General features: G+C 44.8%; 2 protein-coding genes across 2 annotated transcripts; one reads left to right on the plus strand and one right to left on the minus strand.

The window, feature by feature from the left end:
* The first annotated feature begins 228 nt into the window (after positions 1 to 228).
* LOC149335014 (uncharacterized) lies at positions 229 to 8009 on the plus strand. The gene is made up of 11 exons (XM_089551715.1): positions 229 to 474; positions 1088 to 1108; positions 1195 to 1215; positions 2220 to 2270; positions 2537 to 2626; positions 2730 to 2792; positions 3603 to 3743; positions 4131 to 4196; positions 6305 to 6391; positions 7216 to 7281; positions 7835 to 8009. The coding sequence occupies exons 1-11, from the start codon at positions 321 to 323 to the stop codon at positions 7984 to 7986; spliced, it is 912 nt and encodes a 303-aa protein (XP_089407841.1). The 5' UTR covers positions 229 to 320; the 3' UTR covers positions 7987 to 8009.
* A 4146-nt stretch (positions 8010 to 12155) lies between these two features.
* Positions 12156 to 15747, minus strand: LOC149335015 (uncharacterized). The gene is made up of 3 exons (XM_089553721.1): positions 15624 to 15747; positions 14299 to 14323; positions 12156 to 13748 (listed from the first exon to the last, which is right to left on the minus strand). Exons 1-3 carry the CDS (start codon positions 15660 to 15662, stop codon positions 12187 to 12189), a joined length of 1626 nt encoding a protein of 541 aa, XP_089409847.1. The 5' UTR covers positions 15663 to 15747; the 3' UTR covers positions 12156 to 12186.
* Positions 15748 to 20858: the final 5111 nt, after the last annotated feature.

Genomic DNA, 20858 nt, shown 5'->3' on the forward strand with positions numbered 1-20858 from the left:
CCACCGCAGAAGCAACCTAGGTGGGCCACATAGGTCACGTGACCTAGTGACGTCATCACAGCCTGCTCGCCGGAACTGACCGCCATGGCAGGTGGCATTTAAATTAATGATTGGTCGCAACAAGTTGCTAGTTGCTCAGTACGAGCAACTTGGCTTGCACAGGCTCCACCGCTGGCAGCGCCTGCCATCGCAGGGCAGTAGTGCACTCCGTAACCGCTGCACCATTGCAGTAAGAGTGAACTGTATTCGTACATTGTCAAGCCTGGCATTCTATAACGAATGGGACTTTGTTTTGATGCGAGCTGCGCAAACTTAAAGCAATGGCAATGCGGCCATGCACGTACAGGCTTTTCTTTTGCTTTCCGTCCACTTATAGAAACCAAAGATCTTGTCCAGAAATGTGCCTTCGACTGCTGTCCGCCCTGTTGTGGCTGACCATAATGTGCACTCACGCAAGATGCAATGGGTTCACAGGTGAGTGTTGCCGAATGGATGTTTGGAGTGGTCAACTTCATTTTGTACATTCATCTCACCTCGGCTCGATGACAATTTTGGTTTCTGCTAAGCAATTGTATAAAGTTGTCATTTATAAAGGCAGATTTTCACAAAAAAGTGGTCTTTAGCTGGATCTATTGCAGTCGGATAGCATTGGATAACGCAGCTATGAATGTAGCTCATAATAGGCCCTCGGTGTCGGCCTATTGTAATGATGTAGTGGTCAACCACGTTGCCTCTCCTAGAAGGCAATTGCTGGCGGACGTAGCAGTTGCAAGTTGTTTTGACCGTTACGTCATGACAATAGGACGGCGCCATAGGTTGGTGGGCCTACTTAGAGCCCCTACTTCACTGCTTTGCTCTTGGGTTTAACCGACTACAGAAGCTTTTTTGAGAAGGATGACGCTGCGCATATTGGGTTATCTGGAATGAAGATCATTATTCCTTGTTTCTTTTTTAAGGGGTAAATTTGTTTGTTTTTTTCACTCGTCCTCGCTGTCGCTTTCCGGTCTGCAAAAATACTGTTGCTATAAATGGCAAGTAACCGAAGTGACTTCAAGGTTATCGCCTGTTATGGTTCTTTCTCTTGCAGATGAAGACATTGTACCAAATGGTAACTATACAAGACACACTAGGCTTCGGGGCTTATGTTAGTCATCTTGGTGGCACTGTTTCAGTGAAACATACTTTCCTTTGCAGATTTTGATGATCTGTCTGACGGTAAGATTTTCTTAAAAGTTCGGGTAATGTTTACTGGAAAGAAATGTAGTTTGCTTAGGTGACTAAACAAAACTCTACTGCATTATTTTGCCCTTATTAAACACGCGAAACAGTCTCGTACGCGCTGGGCGCACGAGACGAATACAATCACTTTCTCCACAAGAAGTCTTTTTTTTTCTCCCCTTGTCCTTAGAGTTGAGAAGCAGCCACGTTAGTGTTGCAGGCTGCATGTTTGCCGAAGTTGTTACCTCAATTCACATGTGAGGAGGGTTCGCCACTGTGATGCTTTCCTTGCTCGGTTCTCAGCTGTTATTGCCATGGACCAACACACGCACGGAAATCATGGATGGAGAAACAAAAAATGTAGAGTGGAAGCTGGTTATTTTCGGAAAATCCTGCTAGCTGAGGTCAAAAATGAATTAGTACATTTCTTTCTTAGATTTTAAATTCTTCTCAATGGTCACTTTGCGTCGCGTTAGTTCACTTGAATTACAGCCTATTGCCCTATTCTTATAGTACCCCGCAGATCTAAGGCCTCTCCCAGTGACCTTTAGGTATAGTAAAGGTCATTGGAAGTTTGCCACGGCAGATGTTTTCCCGCATATCTACAGGCGTACGTGGTTTGTTCATCTACACGGACACTTATGTCTGAACACGCCTGGTTTGGGGTATAATCAGGAAAAGTGCCAAAACGCTACCTTCGAGTATGTAAACGCAAACTTCAAATTGCTTCATCTTACAACGAGAAAACAGTAGCATATAACTATCTTTCGAGGTGTTCCTTTAATTTCCATAGCGTTACCCACATTTTTGTTTAATTTCTGGTGCAATAATAGCATGCCTATGCATTACTAAGTTTTCACCGAAATCGAACATCGAAAATTCCAACTAAGTTCGAGTGGCGCAAACTGCATAACCCAAAGAATATGGCATTGAAGATTTCTAAACAGTGGAAACAAAGAAAATAGCATTCGTAACTTATTTTATAATTGTTTTTTTTTCAGAAAAGACCATTCAAATCCTGGCTGGCCACGGCAGCAGAGCATCGCCTTTTGGTGTGTGTGGCTGCACTTATACGCACTGTTCTCCTCTTTATGGTGGCACTGTAGAGCTCCGATTTCCAGTTTTCAACGATGCGCCGGAATCAGCTTAACATTTTATTATAACTGTCATGAATGTACTCATAATTAATTTTACTATTCAATTTATTTGTTAGTAGAATTTAAAAGTATAACGTAATGGTTAGTGTGTGAGGCTTATTATGCGATTGGTTCTATCCACATATCGCTTTGACCGGTGTCTTCAAGTCGCACTTACAAAGTTTCCAGGGGAAGAGCGTACTTGGACAAATTCCAGAGGATTCTGACTGATCAAGAAGTTCCTCGACGAGTTGAGTCGCAAATAATGAGAGGTAAGCTGTGCCATATGCTGTATATCGTGTATACTACGTCTAACCAAGACACAAGACATGTAGAACGATGTGAGCATTTTGTCTCGAACTTTGAGAATTTCAGCTGAAGCCTGGAAGGGAATTTCCAGCATGGCTAAGCTCCGCAGGCTGCACATTGTCAGAATGAGTAAGCATTTCACGTTTGTTACTTGTGACCGCGAAATTCTCATCGCGCTCTGCTCATGAAAACCACAATGCTTGTCATTCAGTTAGCCAGCGATCATTTTTCTCTGAACTATTTTGCTCTGCAGTAATTTACAATGGACGATTGACTTGAAAACAAGTTTTCATTCTGATGAACTAGTGACTCGGTCGAATCACTCACTCACTCACTCACTCACTCACTCACTCACTCACTCACTCACTCACTCACTCACTCACTCACTCACTCACTCACTCACTCACTCACTCACTCACTCACTCACTCACTCACTCACTCACTCACTCACTCACTCACTCACTCACTCGGTCACTCACTCACTCACTCAATAAATAAATAAATAAATAAATAAATAAATAAATAAATAAATAAATAAATAAATAAATATAAAATAAATGAAATAATTTGTTTATCTCGGGCATTCTTGAAATAGGAATAAGCGCGTCATCTCTATAATTGCTACTTTCATGGCATCTCATAGATGACGGTTCTGATTTTCTCAATTCTTCTCAGCAGCCTCGTAGTGTAAAATAAATTAGTCTTAGAAATCACGTATATTTCTAGCTACTAGCTAGTGGCTTTCGATAACGCTGCGCGTATCTATCGCGGCGGCCGGGTCATTCTGTGCCTCTGGATCTTCTCACATTTGACCGTAGATCCTACCTTACAGTATCTCCGCGTGTGCTACCCACTGCTCTGGCCTGTGTGGTCAGTCCCAGAGCCCCTTGCAACCGAAAACAAGAGAATCTCGTGACACGGAGCGATTTCCTTTCCCAGATTCTCGGAATCGCTACCTCCGCTTTGGTGAGGCCATCTGCCAGTTCATCCGGAAGATATCCCCTCTTGCGGTTCGGAGAATGTCTTCGCTCAAGGACGACGACCGGATTGGGACAGCCAATAAGATCATCAATATTATCGGTGCGTTCGCATGACAGAGCAGTGCTGTTTTCCAGCGACCTTTGTGCAAACAGCGTCAAGTAAAAGTTTTTGCCGAAGAGAGCAGGGAGTTGTCGGCGTACGCTCACAGGTGTCAAAAACTGCAGCGAAATGATAAGCCCAGAAAGAGTGGAGCGCAAGAATAAAGAAAAGTGAGACTGGTAATTTAAATGCAGTTATAAATATTTGTCAGGACGCCGTTGGCTTTCGAGAAACGAAGAACAAAGCCTTCAGCATTGAGAGAAGGCTGAGTTTACTAAAGCACGAAAACAAAACGTTGGGATCCTGATTATACAGCTGTCACTGATTTGACGTAATCCAGCAGAAAAGTGAAACTAACATCGTTTTTTTCTCTTGATCATTACGCAGGGTCCATGCTACACCATCAGACCACATGCAGCCAGTCTTTAAAGCGCGGCAAGCGAAGAGAAGCTGGTAAAGTACCTTGACAGAACCAATAATCTGAGTCCCGGTAGAGATGAGTAAAAGCGACCTTTCTCGTTCACACTATTTAATTAGCCTGTGGCTAGGCACGGAAGCAGAAAAAGTAATAAGGTAGGTAGAAACACTGTAGCTAGAACAGTAATACAGTGAGGCCTCTCTCTCTCACACAGCGAGGTTTCAAAGCGCTCCAAAGGAAGACTGCGGTCAGTGGATAGTAGGCAGTGCAGGCGCTTATAAGCAGAACGCAAGTGAGAATGAAATGCTTGTACAACTTGTAATTTTTGCACATTTCTTCTACATTTTCAAAGTCCTTGACGTTCTGAATATTATAGGAAAGCAAATACAGTGCAGCACCGCACTCCAGATCACAAAATACATGTAACAACGCTTTACTGAATGGCCAACTACCATAAATTCGGTACCTAATGAAGGCACCCAGAGATAATACTTCATTCGTGATAATTATTACTCATTAGCATCCAGCTGAGAGTCGCAGTACGGCAAAGAAGTGAAGCGCAACAGTTTTCTGAGAACCTCTGCTGCTAAAGAAAAATTCCTCCCAGTCCATGGCTCGAAGTCGCTGTCCCACCTGTTATAGGTAGTCTCTGCACGAACCAAGCTGACTAGGAAGGCTAGCAGATCGATTCGCGAAACAGAATCAATGCACACATCGAGAGATAGAGGCAGAGCAAACTATTTCTCGATCCTGGTCTGGGCCACTGTCTGAAGTCGGAGAGTAGGAACCCGTATCGCCCGACACGTTGGCGGTATGGGCAACAAGCGTTGGCCACAGTATTGGGCTGAGTGCAACAAGAGGATCGGCCCAGCTCTCCCAAAAATATGATACCTGGATGCGTAGAAATCTGCGATGGAGGTAGTGCGGTGACTGGGCGGCAAGGGGGCAGGTCAAGTACGTGTGTGTGCTGTGAAGGTATGCGCCACATACCTGAAAGCTGAAAGCGGGGGTGTCCAGAACGCTTGAGTATGCGTTGCTTCTTCACGTCACATGGGAGAGGATTTGTTTTCGCTTGACTAATGAATGTAGATATGGAGGAGCGGGAGGAACAAGGAGGCGTAAGTGTCGTACTTCTGTCAGTCCTTCTCTTCGGTGCTTTCTGTGCGTAGTCGCTCGTCCTTGGGATTGTAATAACCCGGCCAAGGGGAAGTGTTGCTATAGGAGACGTGTCATGAGCGAGGGAATGTGGTCGTTCGGTCCCTTTTATTTTGAGGTGACCGGGAACCGACATGCGCAGCATTTTTGGAGAAAATTTTTGAATACTGGAATATTGTAAAGTACTGCTATGTACGCACTGAAGGTAGTAATGAGCTCTTTCGATGCGTAGAAAAATCTTTCTTTTGAAGCTTTTCCAACGCTCACATAAAGCCGTTAAGACTCCAATAGAAAACCAAGTATAAACGTTTTTGACGGTAGCGAAGACCGTAACAGCAAGAAAATGCAAGCCTGCATGCTGACGGGAGATATGCGGATATATTGGTAGTTATAGTGAAACCTTGCAGTATATATGAAAAAAAAATTGCGTTAATAAACTCTTTCTCGTTGAAAAATGTTTTTGTGTGCAATTGGGTATGTTCTACAAGGACGTGCAGGATTGGGTGTTGGTGAAGGTAGGTGTTTTGTTGGGCGTGGATATGTTCCGGCAGCATCTTGGTGGCGAAGTCACACAGAGCGTCCTGGCTGTCAGTGCGCACTGTGATGTCATGAGAATGGTGCGATTTTAAGCCACAGAAATGCGGGAATCACGCTAGGTGCAGTAGACTTGAATTACCGAGTAATTACACATAAGCATTCGCTTGAGTGCAGCCCAGAATATTAGCAGTGGAAGAAAGTTTTGTCGTGGTACGGAACTGTAACCCTGGACTTCCGCCGCTCTGTGGTAGTTGCGCTACTAAGGTAACCCCAATGGAGTCCGGCTGCGCTTCAGTGCGTACTAACAGTGCCTATATAGTGTTTAAGTTTGTTTACATTCTGGGAATTCTCCTCAATGTCTAGGTCTGGACTAACTAATCACAGGGAACAAATGCCACTGTTGATAATTTTGCCACTGTGAATTTCAAGCATAAACTTGTTCTTTTTTCAGGCCTGGCGAGCACCACTGAGGGTGTAACGGCAACATCAGAAGCATTTCCAAATCAAACTGCTACGACGACGACGACGACAGAGGACGGTGCGTTCGCTGGAAGTACTCTTTAAGCCTCGCTACTTTACGGTGAACTTTCACCAGTCATGGTGCAAATTCTGTCATCGTTCGCGGTAACAACTGAAAGTGCATTCACTGAATCGGTCTCTATTTCTGTGCATATTCTATGCGGAAATTTGTAACAATACTTCGTGCTCCGTCATGTACATCACTCACGCGCTGACAGTCGCCATGTCACTTATTGATTCTGTGAAGGAATTTTTCACAACGAGGAAGAAAGTATATTCTGATCGTGGGGGTTCGTGAAGCAGCAGAATGCCCTCGAATATCAATTCTCGGAATGATCAGAGTAAAAAATACAAGATGTATACCTCTTGAGTGCCTTAATTTCTGGCTTAGACTCAGCACCCGCTGTGCAGTACTCAGGGCTCAATTTCTGTTTGAAAGTATTACTAGATTATCTACGTCCGATGCATAAAGGTGCGCAAACAGCGCATAAAAATATACCTGAAATGCAGTGCAAGAATTACAAAGCCTCTAATAGAATTCGCGTTGGGGACTTCATACCATATTCGGCTATAGAGAAAAAAATATATAGTCCACACCGAGAGATAGTCCTAAAAGCCCAAAATTTCAGCTACATATATGCATTTCCCGGACTGTACAGCGGAAATTACGGTAAGTTACTACATTTATTATGAAATCTCTCATAGATAAAGCTGTCTATATTATTACTACGAAAAATTTTCTTGCTCGACGGACGTTTTCCATCTCAGAGACTCAGAGACTCTTATAGGCTGTTCAGGAACACAGAATTACGGCTCTTTTTATAAACTTCTGCATTCATGCAGATTTTCTCGAAGACGACCGAGCTGAGATATCCATATCCACGTTCCTCAAGGCGGCTCAAAAGCTAGGTGAGGTGTCACGCATACTGACTACGGGCACTTTTCACTTCTGTCTTCTTTCAGAACAGACACACACAAACGCATACACAAACACACGCGGACATACACGCCTAGAAAAAAATTAATGACGCCGAATTTCAGAGACTATTTGATAATATAATATCAGTCATTTGAACATCAGTTCGCGTTGCAAATGTTACGTATTTTTCAACTAAATACATAACAAAAAGCATAACTAGCATAGCATAACTAAAAGATGCGCTCACAAATGTTGCTGAGAATGTCATTAAGTAAGTTGCCGCTTGGATACTGCATATACTAAATGTTCAGAGGTCAAACTCCAGGGAGCAAAAGATGCAGTTGCAAGGATATACTTTCTAGCGGTGTCGATAAGCGTCCTGCTGAGCTCCGAAAAATTTCCGCTGCGTCGTGATGCACTTCGGAGATAATTCAAAATTCCCAGCATTCCGACGTATATCAAGGCAAGACTATACGTGTTGCCTTGCCGCTGGTTGTGTCATGAGCTTCATTTTGCTGACTCCACCAACTATTCATGTTTCAGAGTCGGTGCATTCTTCTCTCCACGACTACATCGTTTACAAGTGCAACGTGGAAAACGACGTGATCAAGGTTCTAGAAGGCTTTCTGAAAATTATTTACTTCGGCGACTATCACAGGTTTATAAATATGATCGAAGAGTTTTTCGGGCGCTAACAGTGCTTGTATCGAAATTTTGCCGTTCAGAACTATCTTCAAAACAGTAATAAATTTTCTGAAAGCATATTTGTTTGTTTCAGTTGAGCTTCATTAAAAGTACTATATGATAAGGTACTACCTGCTGAAAGCATATCAGAGAAATGATCTGTTACATAATTTAGGAATTACTGGTGTATTCTGTCATAGTAATATAACTTCAGTGACTGAAATATTATATAATAAGACATCCTGCATACTTCTACGAGCTACTGGGATTCAAGAATGACTGGTGTTGGAGTAGGCGTGGCGACATTATTAAATAAAACTTGTTGGGGGAAGTCTCTCCGGCGTGTTGTGAAGTAAGCTTGTCATGGTTACTAGAACGTGCGGCGAAAAAAATAAAAGCAGAAATATCATGCAAAATTTTATGAAACGCCAGTAAAAAGCAAATAGTTTTCTCGTACCAATGCCATCACAGGTATTTCCATTTGGCTGTCATGCTCAGGGCAGACTCTCAAACTATATACCATAAGTAGATCGTTGTCGCGGGTCAGCAATCTCCCACATATAATTTGTGGCACCCCGGGGGACTTCTATAAAGAGCATATTTAACACGCGTCCAGAAAACTGAAAATACAACTTTAATTTTTGAAGCAAATATTGCCTGCCTTTAAAATCAGTGCTCGAGTTCAAATGGCATGTAATGACATTTTCTTTTTTTATTTTCTGCTAGCTTTTGTATGTATGTTCTAGACTGTCTTTTATTATTTAAAATTAGGTGGCTATTTGCTAAGCAATTTTTAGCATTTATTTCGTTGGCAAACCATTATTGCGCCATGCACATGTAATTAAACACACCATCGACGAGAGGGTGCTCTACTGCTTTTCTACGGCCCAAAGTAATACCGGAACATTGCAGTAATGCTACTTCTTTGTTGTAATCAGACTTAAAGGCATTTGTTCTTAATATCCTTTTTTCTAGCATTTGTGACACGTTACAGTTGAGCTTGTGAATGGCATTCTCCTAACCTTGCTTAAATATTTCAACTGCAGGTGTTCGACTTTCGCTCAAATGGTAAAGCAGTCATGCTAGACGAAGATCATTTTGTAATGGTCCGCCACAACTTCATTCAACACGTAGAATGGGCCATATCGTATTGAGGGCGAAACACTCTACAGTAAATCATAAATAATACATGCCACTCACACCTTCACCTTGAAACCGATATCGTGGCCTCATGCTTATACATCCAGCAGTGAAAGATGCCATAAATGATGGCAGTAAATGGCAGACAGGAATCGTTCTAAGAAAATGAATGGGCTGTGCATGCAGTCAATCGCAGGTAGTATCGCGAATATTTAACTGAAAAGCTCTGCAATTTGAAAAGCACTATTACCGCACAAACAGCGGAAAACTGAAATACAACGTTTGAAAATATTTTCTATATTATTTTATTTATTTATTTAGAATACTGCCAGTCTCATCAGGGACCATAGCAGGTGGGCGAACAAAAATGACAAACATAATAAAAATTTGAGCATTGCACTCTGGAATTCAAAAAAAAAAAAAGTGAATACAAATCAAACACAGGTGAACAGAAAGGAACAAGCAAAATAAAAGAAAAGGTAAACATTAGCAAGGAAAAATAAAAATACATGTCTAGGAGTCGGGTGGAGCAAAAGAGACTTTCTTCACGGTTAATTAACAAACTAATGAAGTGATGAGAAGCGGTTACAATTTTAAAATTATCACAAGATTTACATTTTAGTGTGGTTGCGGTATAGTTATGACTAGCATAATAATCAGTGCAAACTTATAATGTTTACGATGCAGCATAAAGCGCGATTTGTTAATTTTTAGCATTAGCATAAGGTTTCAATGCAGCATGTAACTATACTGTAACTTACACAACAATTTAATTAAAAAATTACAGTATTTTGTGGTGCTACGGGGGGCCTACATTTTTCGGGCAAATTTCAGGCTACTCAGCTGACCCATATTAGACAAGAGCCTCAAGGGCCGCGAAAGCTGTCCGCATAGGAGCCTTCATTTAACACCTTAATCAACCGACAACCGGTTCAAGGGCCTTAGAACTGCCCGTAGATACAAGCACCAGAAGCTAAATAAATGAAATCAATGAGAAAAATGAATCAATGAGAAAAAAAACACCAGATGATCAGAAAAGATTAGGCGAATATCAGCGCTAGCCGGAGCTTAAGGCTTATTCACTATGGCGTTACTGACGACCGTGGCGCTGAAGCGTAGAGCTGCAACTAAAAATTGCAGTCTCTTCAGGTGTCCGTCGCTGACCAAACAGGTAAAGCCAAGCGGGTTGATGCTGAATTGAAGCTCAAACGCAAGAGGGTCGCCATCGAGATTCACCTGACTCTTGCGTCTTGCCCATCTGGACTGAACTGAGTGGCGGCGCCTGAGGTGTCGGTGCTAGGTCCCTGTGAAACCACAGTGTGATACGAACTCAGCAAGAAACCAAAATAATTATATGAAGATAATGATGGAACATCCGATTAGCGTCGCGGTATTTCAGGGCGTCAGCACTTATTCTCCGAATTTAGCCATTGTGTTTTCCCGTTATGTCTAAATAAGCCACACTTTGTGGTAGGCTGCTCACCTGGCCACCGGGTGGTGGGCCACCTGCCATCTGCTCAAAGGTTTATACGGAACAGCAACCTGCCTAGCATGGCATGGCAGGTGGCAGTTGAACTAATCGCGAGAGGTTCCTCGGCAAGGGCAACCTGGGTTTCAACCCAAGTTCCATCGATGGCAGCACCTGCCATAGCAGGGCAGTGGAGCATCGCTTGAACGCTGTTCCACTGCACCGGCAGTGGTACGAGGACTGCCAAGGATCTATCAGTGTAAAGTAGAGAATGGCCAATTCCGGATATATGGGCATTGACACATTATCGATATCAAAACAACTGCCTCGACTGAACACCGAATCTGGACGCCAGAACCGAAGTGCTAGCGCATCTAATTCCGCATGTAGCCTAACTACCCAAATCGACCATCATTTCTTTTTTTACTTTCCATCTCAGCCTAGGAGCTTCTCCCTCCCCAGCATGTACCCTAGGGTGCTAGGGTGTTCTCCCGGCGTTCTGTTCACCGTGTTTCACGGGATCGCGTTCCACGATCATTTCATCGGCAGCTCTTCCCAACGGTTTGCCTGGCACGTGCCTCAGGGCCTGCCCTCTGACTACGCATGCGCTCACGGGCATGCTCACGATCACGTTACCGAAATTCCTCCTCTAAGCAAGACTTTAGGATACACCTCGAAAAGTGAGTTGTCTCTGCCTGCCAACCCAGTTGTGATCGAGGCGAGTTACAGGGTGACCCCTCTTCATCGTTTTCCCACCCTTACCTTATGCCTCTTCGTCATCGTCGTCTGCGGTCGCGTGCGGCACGTGGGGTTCTTGTGAGAGTGGAGGTGAACTGAAAGAACCCTGTCGATGTGTGTATAAGTCAGTCCAACGTCGCACAACCAGCTAGCGCTGCAAAACAATTTACATAATTTATGCTCGACTTCAAATCCCTGATAGGAACCACATTAGTGACTAGGTTGCTATGGCAACCCCAGGCCGCCATACGGCTTCTGGGTTAGCATGAACTCCTGTTCACTTCCACATGATTTGACTGTACAGTGCCTCTTCTATAGTGTTTACTTCGTGAAAAACATTTGCACAAGTCTAATGGATGAACAAATGCGCGCTGCGCGCGTCTTCTGTTCACGAAATTGAAGGAACTTTTTGCCTTGTAGCAGCTACTTTAGCTAGTTCGATTATGGTGGCAGTGTTGATAATGTGTAGTTCTTACACGTACTATATCAGAAGTGCCGGGAAACAGTTTGTGCTTGTGTACAAAGCATAACGTTGTTCTTAATTATCCATGCTGAATGAGAAACTTAATGGTATCTGACAACGCTGTTGCACTTCCCCGGTGTCCACAGTGATAATGCATCCAGAACAAGATTTTCATCTTGGTTTTTATCAGGCTGAAAAAAAAATAGCGCAACAGCATCGGTCCTCCGATTTGGTTGCACACCCTGTACCAAACTCGCCATGACTCAGGCTTTTAGTCACCACGTCGTATGCGACCAAGTAATAGGAAGATTAGTACATCAACAAATAATTTTATTACTGTTTAAGCACCAAAACTAGTCTTTGCACTGGCTCACAACAACTATCTATCCACGTTTTCCGGGGTTAACGGCGACCCATTTGCTGAGCTGCGGCCTGTTGGAAAGACTGTTGGGCAGCAGCCTGTTGAACGAGACCTCCCTTGATGGCTCCCTTAAGAGCTCCCTGCACTTGGCCGGATTGTTGCTGGGCAAGAAGAGCTCCCTTGATGGCTCCCTTGACCTGTGAGGCTTGTTGTTGCTGAAGAAGGCCACCCTTAATGGCACCCTTAATGGCTCCCTTGACTTGTGAGGCTTGTTGCTGCTGAAGAAGAGCTCCCTTGACGGCACCCTTAAGAGCTCCTTGCACTTGGCCGGATTGTTGCTGGGCGAGAAGAGCTCCCTTGATGGCTCCCTTGACCTGTGAGGCTTGCTGCTGCTGAAGAAGACCACCCTTGATTGCTCCCTTAATGGCTCCCTTCACTTGAGAAGCTTGTTGCTGCTGGAGAAGTGCTCCCTTGATGGCACCCTTAAGAGCTCCTTGCACTTGGCCGGATTGTTGCTGGGCGAGAAGAGCTCCCTTGATGGCTCCCTTGACCTGTGAGGCTTGTTGTTGCTGAAGAAGACCACCCTTGATTGCTCCCTTAATGGCTCCCTTGACTTGTGAGGCTTGTTGCTGCTGAAGAAGAGCTCCCTTGATGGCACCCTTAAGAGCTCCTTGCACTTGGCCGGATTGTTGCTGGGCGAGAAGAGCTCCCTTGATGGCTCCCTTGACCTGTGAGGCTTGCTGTTGCTGAAGAAGACCACCCTTGATTGCTCCCTTAATGGCTCCCTTGACCTGTGAGGCTTGTTGCTGCTGAAGAAGAGCTCCCTTGACGGCACCCTTAAGAGCTCCTTGCACTTGGCCGGATTGTTGCTGGGCGAGAAGAGCTCCCTTGATGGCTCCCTTGACCTGTGAGGCTTGCTGTTGCTGAAGAAGACCACCCTTGATTGCTCCCTTAATGGCTCCCTTCACTTGAGAAGCTTGTTGCTGCTGGAGAAGTGCTCCCTTGATGGCACCCTTAAGAGCTCCTTGCACTTGGCCGGATTGTTGCTGGGCGAGAAGAGCTCCCTTGATGGCTCCCTTGACTTGAGAGGCTTGCTGCTGCTGAAGAAGGCCACCCTTGATTGCTCCCTTAATGGCTCCCTTGACTTGAGAGGCTTGTTGTTGCTGAAGGAGACCTCCCTTGATGGCACCCTTAAGAGCTCCTTGCACTTGGCCGGATTGTTGCTGGGCAAGAAGAGCTCCCTTGATGGCTCCCTTGACCTGTGAGGCTTGCTGTTGCTGAAGAAGACCACCCTTGATGGCGCCCTTAATGGCTCCCTTGACTTGTGAAGCTTGTTGCTGCTGAAGAAGAGCTCCCTTGATGGCACCCTTAAGAGCTCCTTGCACTTGGCCGGATTGTTGCTGGGCAAGAAGAGCTCCCTTGATGGCTCCCTTGACCTGTGAGGCTTGCTGCTGCTGAAGAAGGCCGCCCTTGATTGCTCCCTTAATGGCTCCCTTTACTTGTGAAGCTTGTTGCTGCTGGAGGAGAGCTCCCTTGATAGCGCCCTTAGTTTGCTGTTGGAACTGCCTTTCTTCTTCCCGTGCTTGTTCGCTAAGATGCCGACCTGTTAGAGAAGTACGCCACAAAACTTTGTGGTTTCTGATCGTAATACTCGAAAGTAACTATATCTAAGTTCAGGAAGTTTTACTGCACAATTAATAGTAATGGAAGCAGCTGCAGAAAGCCAAAGAACATGAAACCAGTTTTAGATCCAGATAGTATGAAGTGAACGCTGAAATAGCGTGCAAAATGTTTTCTTTTTGCGGCCAAAATTTCTACACAATGAGGACGCAAGTTGCAATGGGTAGCATCTCGGCAATTCGTTAAGATATTTGAGTCGTGTAAAGAGTAATGAGTGGGAAGTTTTTATAACAAAAGACGCATGTTATTTCTTTCATTTTACATATTATCCATGCATGTTCCACTGAACACCACACTCCCAGTACTCTCCAGAAGACAAATAAATGCACAACTAAGTCCCACTATCTCGCAAAGGGTACAACGTGTTCGAACTGACCGGTGAAGTGAAGGAAAAGAGTGTAAAAGTTAACACTTGAGCATTACTTTCTTTGGTACGACAATCTGAGCTATGAAGAAGATAACTAGTATCTTACCCTCAACAAGCAAGCAGGCGAAAAGCTGCAAGAGATAAAAAGAAAACACTTGACTGAACACAGGCATATTCCAAGCAGCTTACTTATTCCACTTTAGTGAAATCCGGTAAGTGAGAAAATCTGAGTCATTAACTGATTCCCCGGTATTTCAGAAATGACCTTGTTTGCACTGCGTCTACATTGGTCAAGCGCTAGCGATATCAGATCAGAAAAAAATGTAATAGTGTTATACGTCACAAGAGTTACTTAAAATGTTTGCTAGGTATGCTAACAATCTTTCATTGCGCACTGATACAGACGATAATAATGTCGTCAAATGACACTGAGCCCTCGACGAGCCACTCAGAGATGAAGGAACCCAAAGTGTTTGGATTTAATTCAGTGTGCTTTGGATGGCCTTTTTTCTGAAAAAAACTACTTTAACTACGCCTGATTGGTACAATGAACTGTGCTAGTACCGCACCTGTCATAGTTGAGATATCTCGGATATCTGGCGTTGCTCCATTTTGGTTGGTGTAGTGCTTTATGGTTTGCAATTTGATATCTGATTTTGGACGCTTGCGAAGAATAAGTAGGGTTAGTCGACATAAGTTCTGTTTGGTCATGGCGCATTTTTTGATCCTGCAGAAATTTTCGAAACCAAAATAAACTTCAATCATCGCTTTCTTACTGCCAGTAGAGGTACTTCGGTTCCCCAACCCATCAGGACATCTTGCGCAGCTCGTCCTAACTTCTCCTTAGATATTACATTTGCAAGCGTGCAGAACGATCCCGCCTCCACCCGCTGAAAATACTTAAAAGGCAACCCTACACTACAAAACAGAAAAAGGTAAGAGCGGCATGACGGTTAGTCCTTTGCAAATGGTTACGCTTTCACAAACTCAAGTCCATGAAGCGATCAACGCGCACTTCTTCAGAGACCAATGCGAATGGTTTTACCGGCACTGTTAGTCTCTGCAAGTACTGACCATCCACCGTAAAGTCTAAGTGCTGCAGTTAGACTCATTTTACGAAGTTTTATACTAGAGTGATAACACTTATACAATACTGGACAGCACACACAAAACCCACCCTACCTCAGCCTTCCTTTACCTTCCAGCTCGCAACTGCCCTATGTCGTGAGCCAATGGTTTGCCCTAAAGTCTCGGCGTTCCAGCACATACCAGGAAACTGGACGAGCGCATCTAAGCTGTCTCGGCTTCTTAATGACAGACTTGATGTTCCAGTTAAGATGCATCCTCTCTCCATCTGGCGTGCCCTGCTAGCAGGGAACAGCGGACTCCCAGCGACCACTTCCCGAAGCTCCAAGCATCGCTCATGCTTACCGCAGCGGCTACAGCCAAGGGCAGGGCGTGGATCCTCATCTTGGCTACTCTGGCGCTTTCTGCTTGCCTGAGAGTGATGCTGCTGTGCTGGGGACCGGCCAAGATATACCCACCGCGCAGCTGAGGGGCGTGACCGAGAAGCTGCCGTTGGAACTTGCGCATTTGATTCGTGGCGGCCGTTTTACTGCCTTCCGACAGCGGTCCTTGCGTGTCCCTCTGGGAGCTGCCTGCCGTAAACTTGCCGCCGCGGTCGTCCATAAATCTCCCGATACCAAGATGGGATCCCAGGTACTCGAGGGCTATTAATGCCGAATCGGATTTAATGTGCTCCCTGCCCGAAGAAAAAGAAAACAAGTGGCAGAAAACAGACGAATCGAGCCTGGGACCTCGGTTTACGGCCGAGGGCGCAAGCTAGACGTCGGCTTGTGATGCGGCCTCTGCTGCTTTTTGTTTTTGCTTGTTGTTTGGATGAGCAAAATAAAGAATGATTGACGGTGCGACGCGAAACCGGGAGACCCTAGGGTACGCGGCGCCTAAGCCCAAGCTTGCATGTCGCCAAGCAGCGGAAGTTGGCTATGGCAGCAAGGTGGCTGGCGCTACCAGCGGTGACGCCAATTGTTGACGTGCGCGCGAAGATTGCGCGCGTAACCGGTATGTACGTTTCCTTCCCACATGCTGTAGCACGGATCGTTAATGTTAAACTTGTGGGAAAACAAACTTAGTCAGCCAGGAATGACGCAGTCCACTGAACTAATCCAGCTCAAAAACGGCGAAAATGCAATCCCGTTTTCCGCAGTCAACAGATGAGAGAAGTTGGCAAAAGTTTCTGGCTACTAAAAGAAGCGTTTAGAGGCAAAAACACGAGCAGTAGAATGACGACAGTGTCAAGGCCATGAATTCTTGTTAAGACCTTCTAAGAGTAGAAAACGTAAGCCCCTTCAGTATGGCAGATAAATACACCGTTTTGCATGTTACGTCTAAACTTTAAAAAAGAAAAACAACCGGCATGTAATCTAAAGACAGAGAAAGTAAGAATTCTGCAATGTGATCTGAAAGATATGATTAGAAGCCACTGAAAGCCTAGCCAGTGCACTGGAATGCGAAAAAAAAAAGTTCAGTAATGCTCCTACTTTCCGGTGCACAACTCTGAACGTACTTCCTTTTAGAAGAACATGCATGCTTCTTTTTTCGTAGGTTGAACCATTACCAACAAAAATGAAGACGCCAGTTCTTGTGGTTAACTATCAAATGAAGTGCAGCTTAGTTCTTTCACGTGGAATCCGCATACAAATCATGACAGCTGAGTGAGTCAGGTAACCCATTCCTTTATCAAGAACTATATGGATATAGCTAATTAAGGGAGGAGAAACATAATTAAAATCGGTTGCGATACCAGAAGTACGTTGTATAATGGCATTGTCGTGGTTACGACCATGCGTAGTTAGGGCCACGACGGTGCCATGTGTGGAACGTACTTTGACAAATTTCACAGGTGTAGCGTGTCAGAATATGTTATCAAATAAAATGATTCAATATTTCGCGCCTTGTTTAGGTGGCGGCTTCACACATCAGTCGCAACTCTCATTTTAGACCTAATTCATGCATTTCGACGCAAGCATGCCTTAAACAGCTCCATTGATGCACCTTTTGTGCGAAGAATCCTCTGCGCCGATTTTCGTCCCCCGCTGATGTAATCACTGGTCTACGGTTGCAGGTCACTACAGTGTGAGAGGAAGGAAAGTTCTGAGCATTCAATTACTGATTACTTTAAAACTATATGTGACGCAAACTTTTTTCTTTTTTTTTTGTAACTAGTTTTCCTCTTGGCGAAAGCCGTTCGTAACTTTACTACAGATAAAATCAAGAAATTCGTCTTTTTGTGCAAACTGTTTATTCCTTTTTAAGCTTGAGGGACCTGCACACATGAAGGTGCAGTCGCGACTGTGTGGAGAGAGTTCCCTCATTATTCATGTGGTTCAGACAAGCCTGGAATCAGCACACTCAAAGGGAGGCTGTGTACGTCCATGAAATCGCACGCCTAACGCCGTTAAAGGGACACTAAACTGAAATGTTAAATCCATCTAAATTGATAGAATAGTGCCTCAAGGTTGAAAATTTCCGTTTTTACAGAGCACTGAGGTTGGATTAGACACAAAATAGCTCTAAATAACAGAACTGAAGGCCCACGCCACACGGGAGATCCGGTAAGGTGCATCTCGTGAAGTGAATCATTCGCTGGCCATGATTAGCTCATCATTTTCACGTGTAACTCTGACTTAACGAGAAAGGGAAGTACCGTCGAAATAGGAGAACAGCGCGGTGAGTGCTATCGAGACGCTTCGCATGACACCTGCTAGGCCTAAGTGAACCATCGTGTGCAGCAGCTTCAGAAGCAGAAGCGAAGGACGTCGAAGAAGTTAGCGACGTTCGCCTTATTTTGTGAGCGCAAGGTGCCAATAGCGTGAATGACGATGAAGCCAGCTGCAGGGCTAACAATATGGTGGCGCCATCTATCGATATATATTTTAACAAGTGTCAGTGTGACTGGCGGGAAAGGTGGTTTTGTTCTTGTTCATTTTCTACGATTGGCCTCGATAACAGCTCTTTTATTTGATCCGCCGAAAGGGTGACGTAACTTGGGTGAAACAGCACCGGCATATTACGCGGGTGTGACAGGTGGAAGAAGTCGCCACTGCCATTTACGATTTTCTTAGCAACGCATTAACCTTTTTGAGCGTATATAAAGTTGTAGGGATCCAGAAGACTAATTTGGCGCTCTACCACAGCTTTCTGTTTAGATAATTTTTTTAGTGTCTTTTTGAACGCATACCTGCCGTAGATTTTGTCTAGCGTTGCACAATGCACTGCAATTTGTTTTTTCATTGCTGTCGAGTAAAATGTACTTTTTATTGGTTTGGTTTCGTTTGCGGGGTTTAATGTCTCAAAGCAGCACAGGCTATGACGACATGTAACTTCTTTGCCCCGTCTTGTTATGCGCTGTTTTACCATCATGAATCAACAACTCCTAACAAGCATCACTTCTATGAGGTACGCCACAGCGGTGCTCTTCAGATAATTTCCACCTCGTGAGGTTCTTTAACGTGCACTGACACCGCACAGTACATGAGCCTCTAACATTTCACATCCATCGAAATACGAAAGCAGTGGCCTGGTTTGAACCCGCGTCTTTCGGCTGAGCAGCCGAGCGCCATAAGCACTGAGTCACCGCGGCGGCTATACTTTTGTTAATTTAATTTTTCCTGTAAACGGCAACTTACCGAACTAAGCTGCAGTGGGCGTGTCAAGGCGAACATTGTCTAGGAATACTTGCCGGTAGGGACCGAAGCTCTGCTAGACGTGGCATAGGCCTCCAGGTTGCCTTAAGTCTTAGCAGCGCTAATACGTTGAAGACTACTGGATTATGGCAACCGCCGTAGCAGGCAGCTTGCACGTTCACGGCTTTTAAAGTTACCCTTTCAAATCGCTGCGCGGGGTTGTGCTTTGAAAAGTATCGAGGTGTTTCTTAAGTCCAAGCTGGTTGTTGTCACAACTGAATATTTCAAATTCTGTAAAGCTAAAGAAAACCTAATATGTTGCAGTTTAGAAGGAGTGATTCAGCGGTAAGCTTTCTCTTCGACATGGCCGCCTTACACCCCAGAAAGCAAATGACACAAGACACGTCCTTTTTTACCCTCTCATCCTTTTATCTCTGATTGGTTACGTTTTGTGGGTTGACTTGGAACAGTGCGCAGCTTGTTATTGAGCGACGCTGTATGGACTGGGAACAAAATGGCATTTCCGTGGCCAGAGTGCTGAAGTGTAACGTAGCCTCTTCATTCAACCTAGAAAAAAAACGTAAAACGAAAAGAAAAGGCAAGATAGCTCCAAGCGCTCAGCAAAATTTGCCAGTGCAACGGCTCTAGCTTACGGCAGTGCATACGGCAGATACTTGAAGTCAGATGCTCTTCCCTTACGCAGCCATTCTCGCGTTCTGCTTTGCTCTCGCTCATTCGCCATTTACGTTTTTCGCGTTTTAATGCACGTTCTGGAATGCCCCACTCTTGAGTGAATCAGAGCTCTTAACACGGTGCGCCGCCTTTCAGAAAAGTGATAAAGGAAGCCAAAGACTGGAAATATTGGAGAGGATACTTAAGATCTATCATAAGGGTAGGACGCGATAGCGTAATGGGTTAACTCCGATATGTGCAGAAGGTCATGCTCTGCTTTACATTCATAGATTCCTATAGGAGTATTCCCACTCTTCCTGGCACAGTGGCCAGCGGTTAAGCGATGCGCCACTGCCCTGAGATGGCAGGTGCTTCCAGCAGTGGGCCCGCCACCTGCCACATTATGCAGTTTTCTCACTATCGGTGGGCAGGTTATGACGACGCCACAAATTGACGGTACATAGGTGCTCCACCTGCCTCCTAAGTTTCTCTGGGGACCACCTCCCAGAGCCATTCCCCTGATTTTTCGGTTACAACGCCGACGCTGGATTTTATGAGGTATTTAACGCTACTGCGTTAGAACAGACGATGCTGCAGCAACAAGTCGCTCAAATGTCTCTACCATGGAATTATTGTTTGCTCCTCATCGTCAGAAATAATAGCTTTGTCTCATCACGTGGTGCGAAGTCTGCATCCCGCTAAGGGCTAGTACTTCTGTCTAACAGAATGCATTACTTTTTCTTTAGTTCAGCGTGAGGGATATTAGTTATGACGCAGCCGGTTTCGTTTTCCTCTGAAAGGCGAAGGAGATCTAAATCGAAAAGCAGCCTTGTCTCTATTTACAACAAAAAGCTTCTGACATTTTCCTTGAGAAAAAATCTCCTTGCACTAACCATTGGACTAACTACATTGAAAAATTCGGTATCGTAAGAGGTACATGCTGGCCAACGTGGTGCACCGCACGCATTAGTTGATGCTGCTATCACTCGGGTACATCCGGTGATGAGATGAAGAATGCACTCCAGAACAGTCCTGCTAATAGCACTGCTCCCATTCTCTCGCAAGGCAGCGACTAATTATGTTATTGCTCGAACAAAGCTCTAGCGCTATAGTTGCCTTACTACACAGGCAGCACTGTTCAACGAAGTACGTAGTCAAAATGAGTGCTCAGAAAAACGAAGACCATGTTATTCTTTATTTACATGCTCAAGAAACATGGTCTCACTCAAGCAGCGCGTCAGGTAGCGGCGGCAACGACGATGCTTGGGTCAAACAAATTTCAGGGGAA

This window comes from Amblyomma mixtum, chromosome 7 (genome assembly GCF_055824585.1).
Source record: "Amblyomma mixtum isolate Tamu chromosome 7, ASM5582458v1, whole genome shotgun sequence".
NCBI classification, from domain to species: Eukaryota; Metazoa; Arthropoda; class Arachnida; order Ixodida; family Ixodidae; genus Amblyomma; species Amblyomma mixtum.

Excerpts from the sequence above, each read along its gene's own strand:
- LOC149335014 (XM_089551715.1), top strand. The coding sequence starts at position 321 with ATGGCAATGCGGCCATGCACGTACAGGCTTTTCTTTTGCTTTCCGTCC. Across the intron at positions 3,744-4,130 it reads TAAGATCATCAATATTATCG|GGTCCATGCTACACCATCAG; the intron begins GTGCGTTCGCAT and ends ATCATTACGCAG. Across the intron at positions 7,282-7,834 it reads CAAGGCGGCTCAAAAGCTAG|AGTCGGTGCATTCTTCTCTC; the intron begins GTGAGGTGTCAC and ends TTCATGTTTCAG.
- LOC149335015 (XM_089553721.1), bottom strand. The coding sequence starts at position 15,662 with ATGAGGATCCACGCCCTGCCCTTGGCTGTAGCCGCTGCG. Across the intron at positions 14,324-15,623 it reads CCTTGGCTGTAGCCGCTGCG|CTTTTCGCCTGCTTGCTTGT; the intron begins GTAAGCATGAGC and ends TATCTCTTGCAG. Across the intron at positions 13,749-14,298 it reads CGCCTGCTTGCTTGTTGAGG|GTCGGCATCTTAGCGAACAA; the intron begins GTAAGATACTAG and ends CTTCTCTAACAG.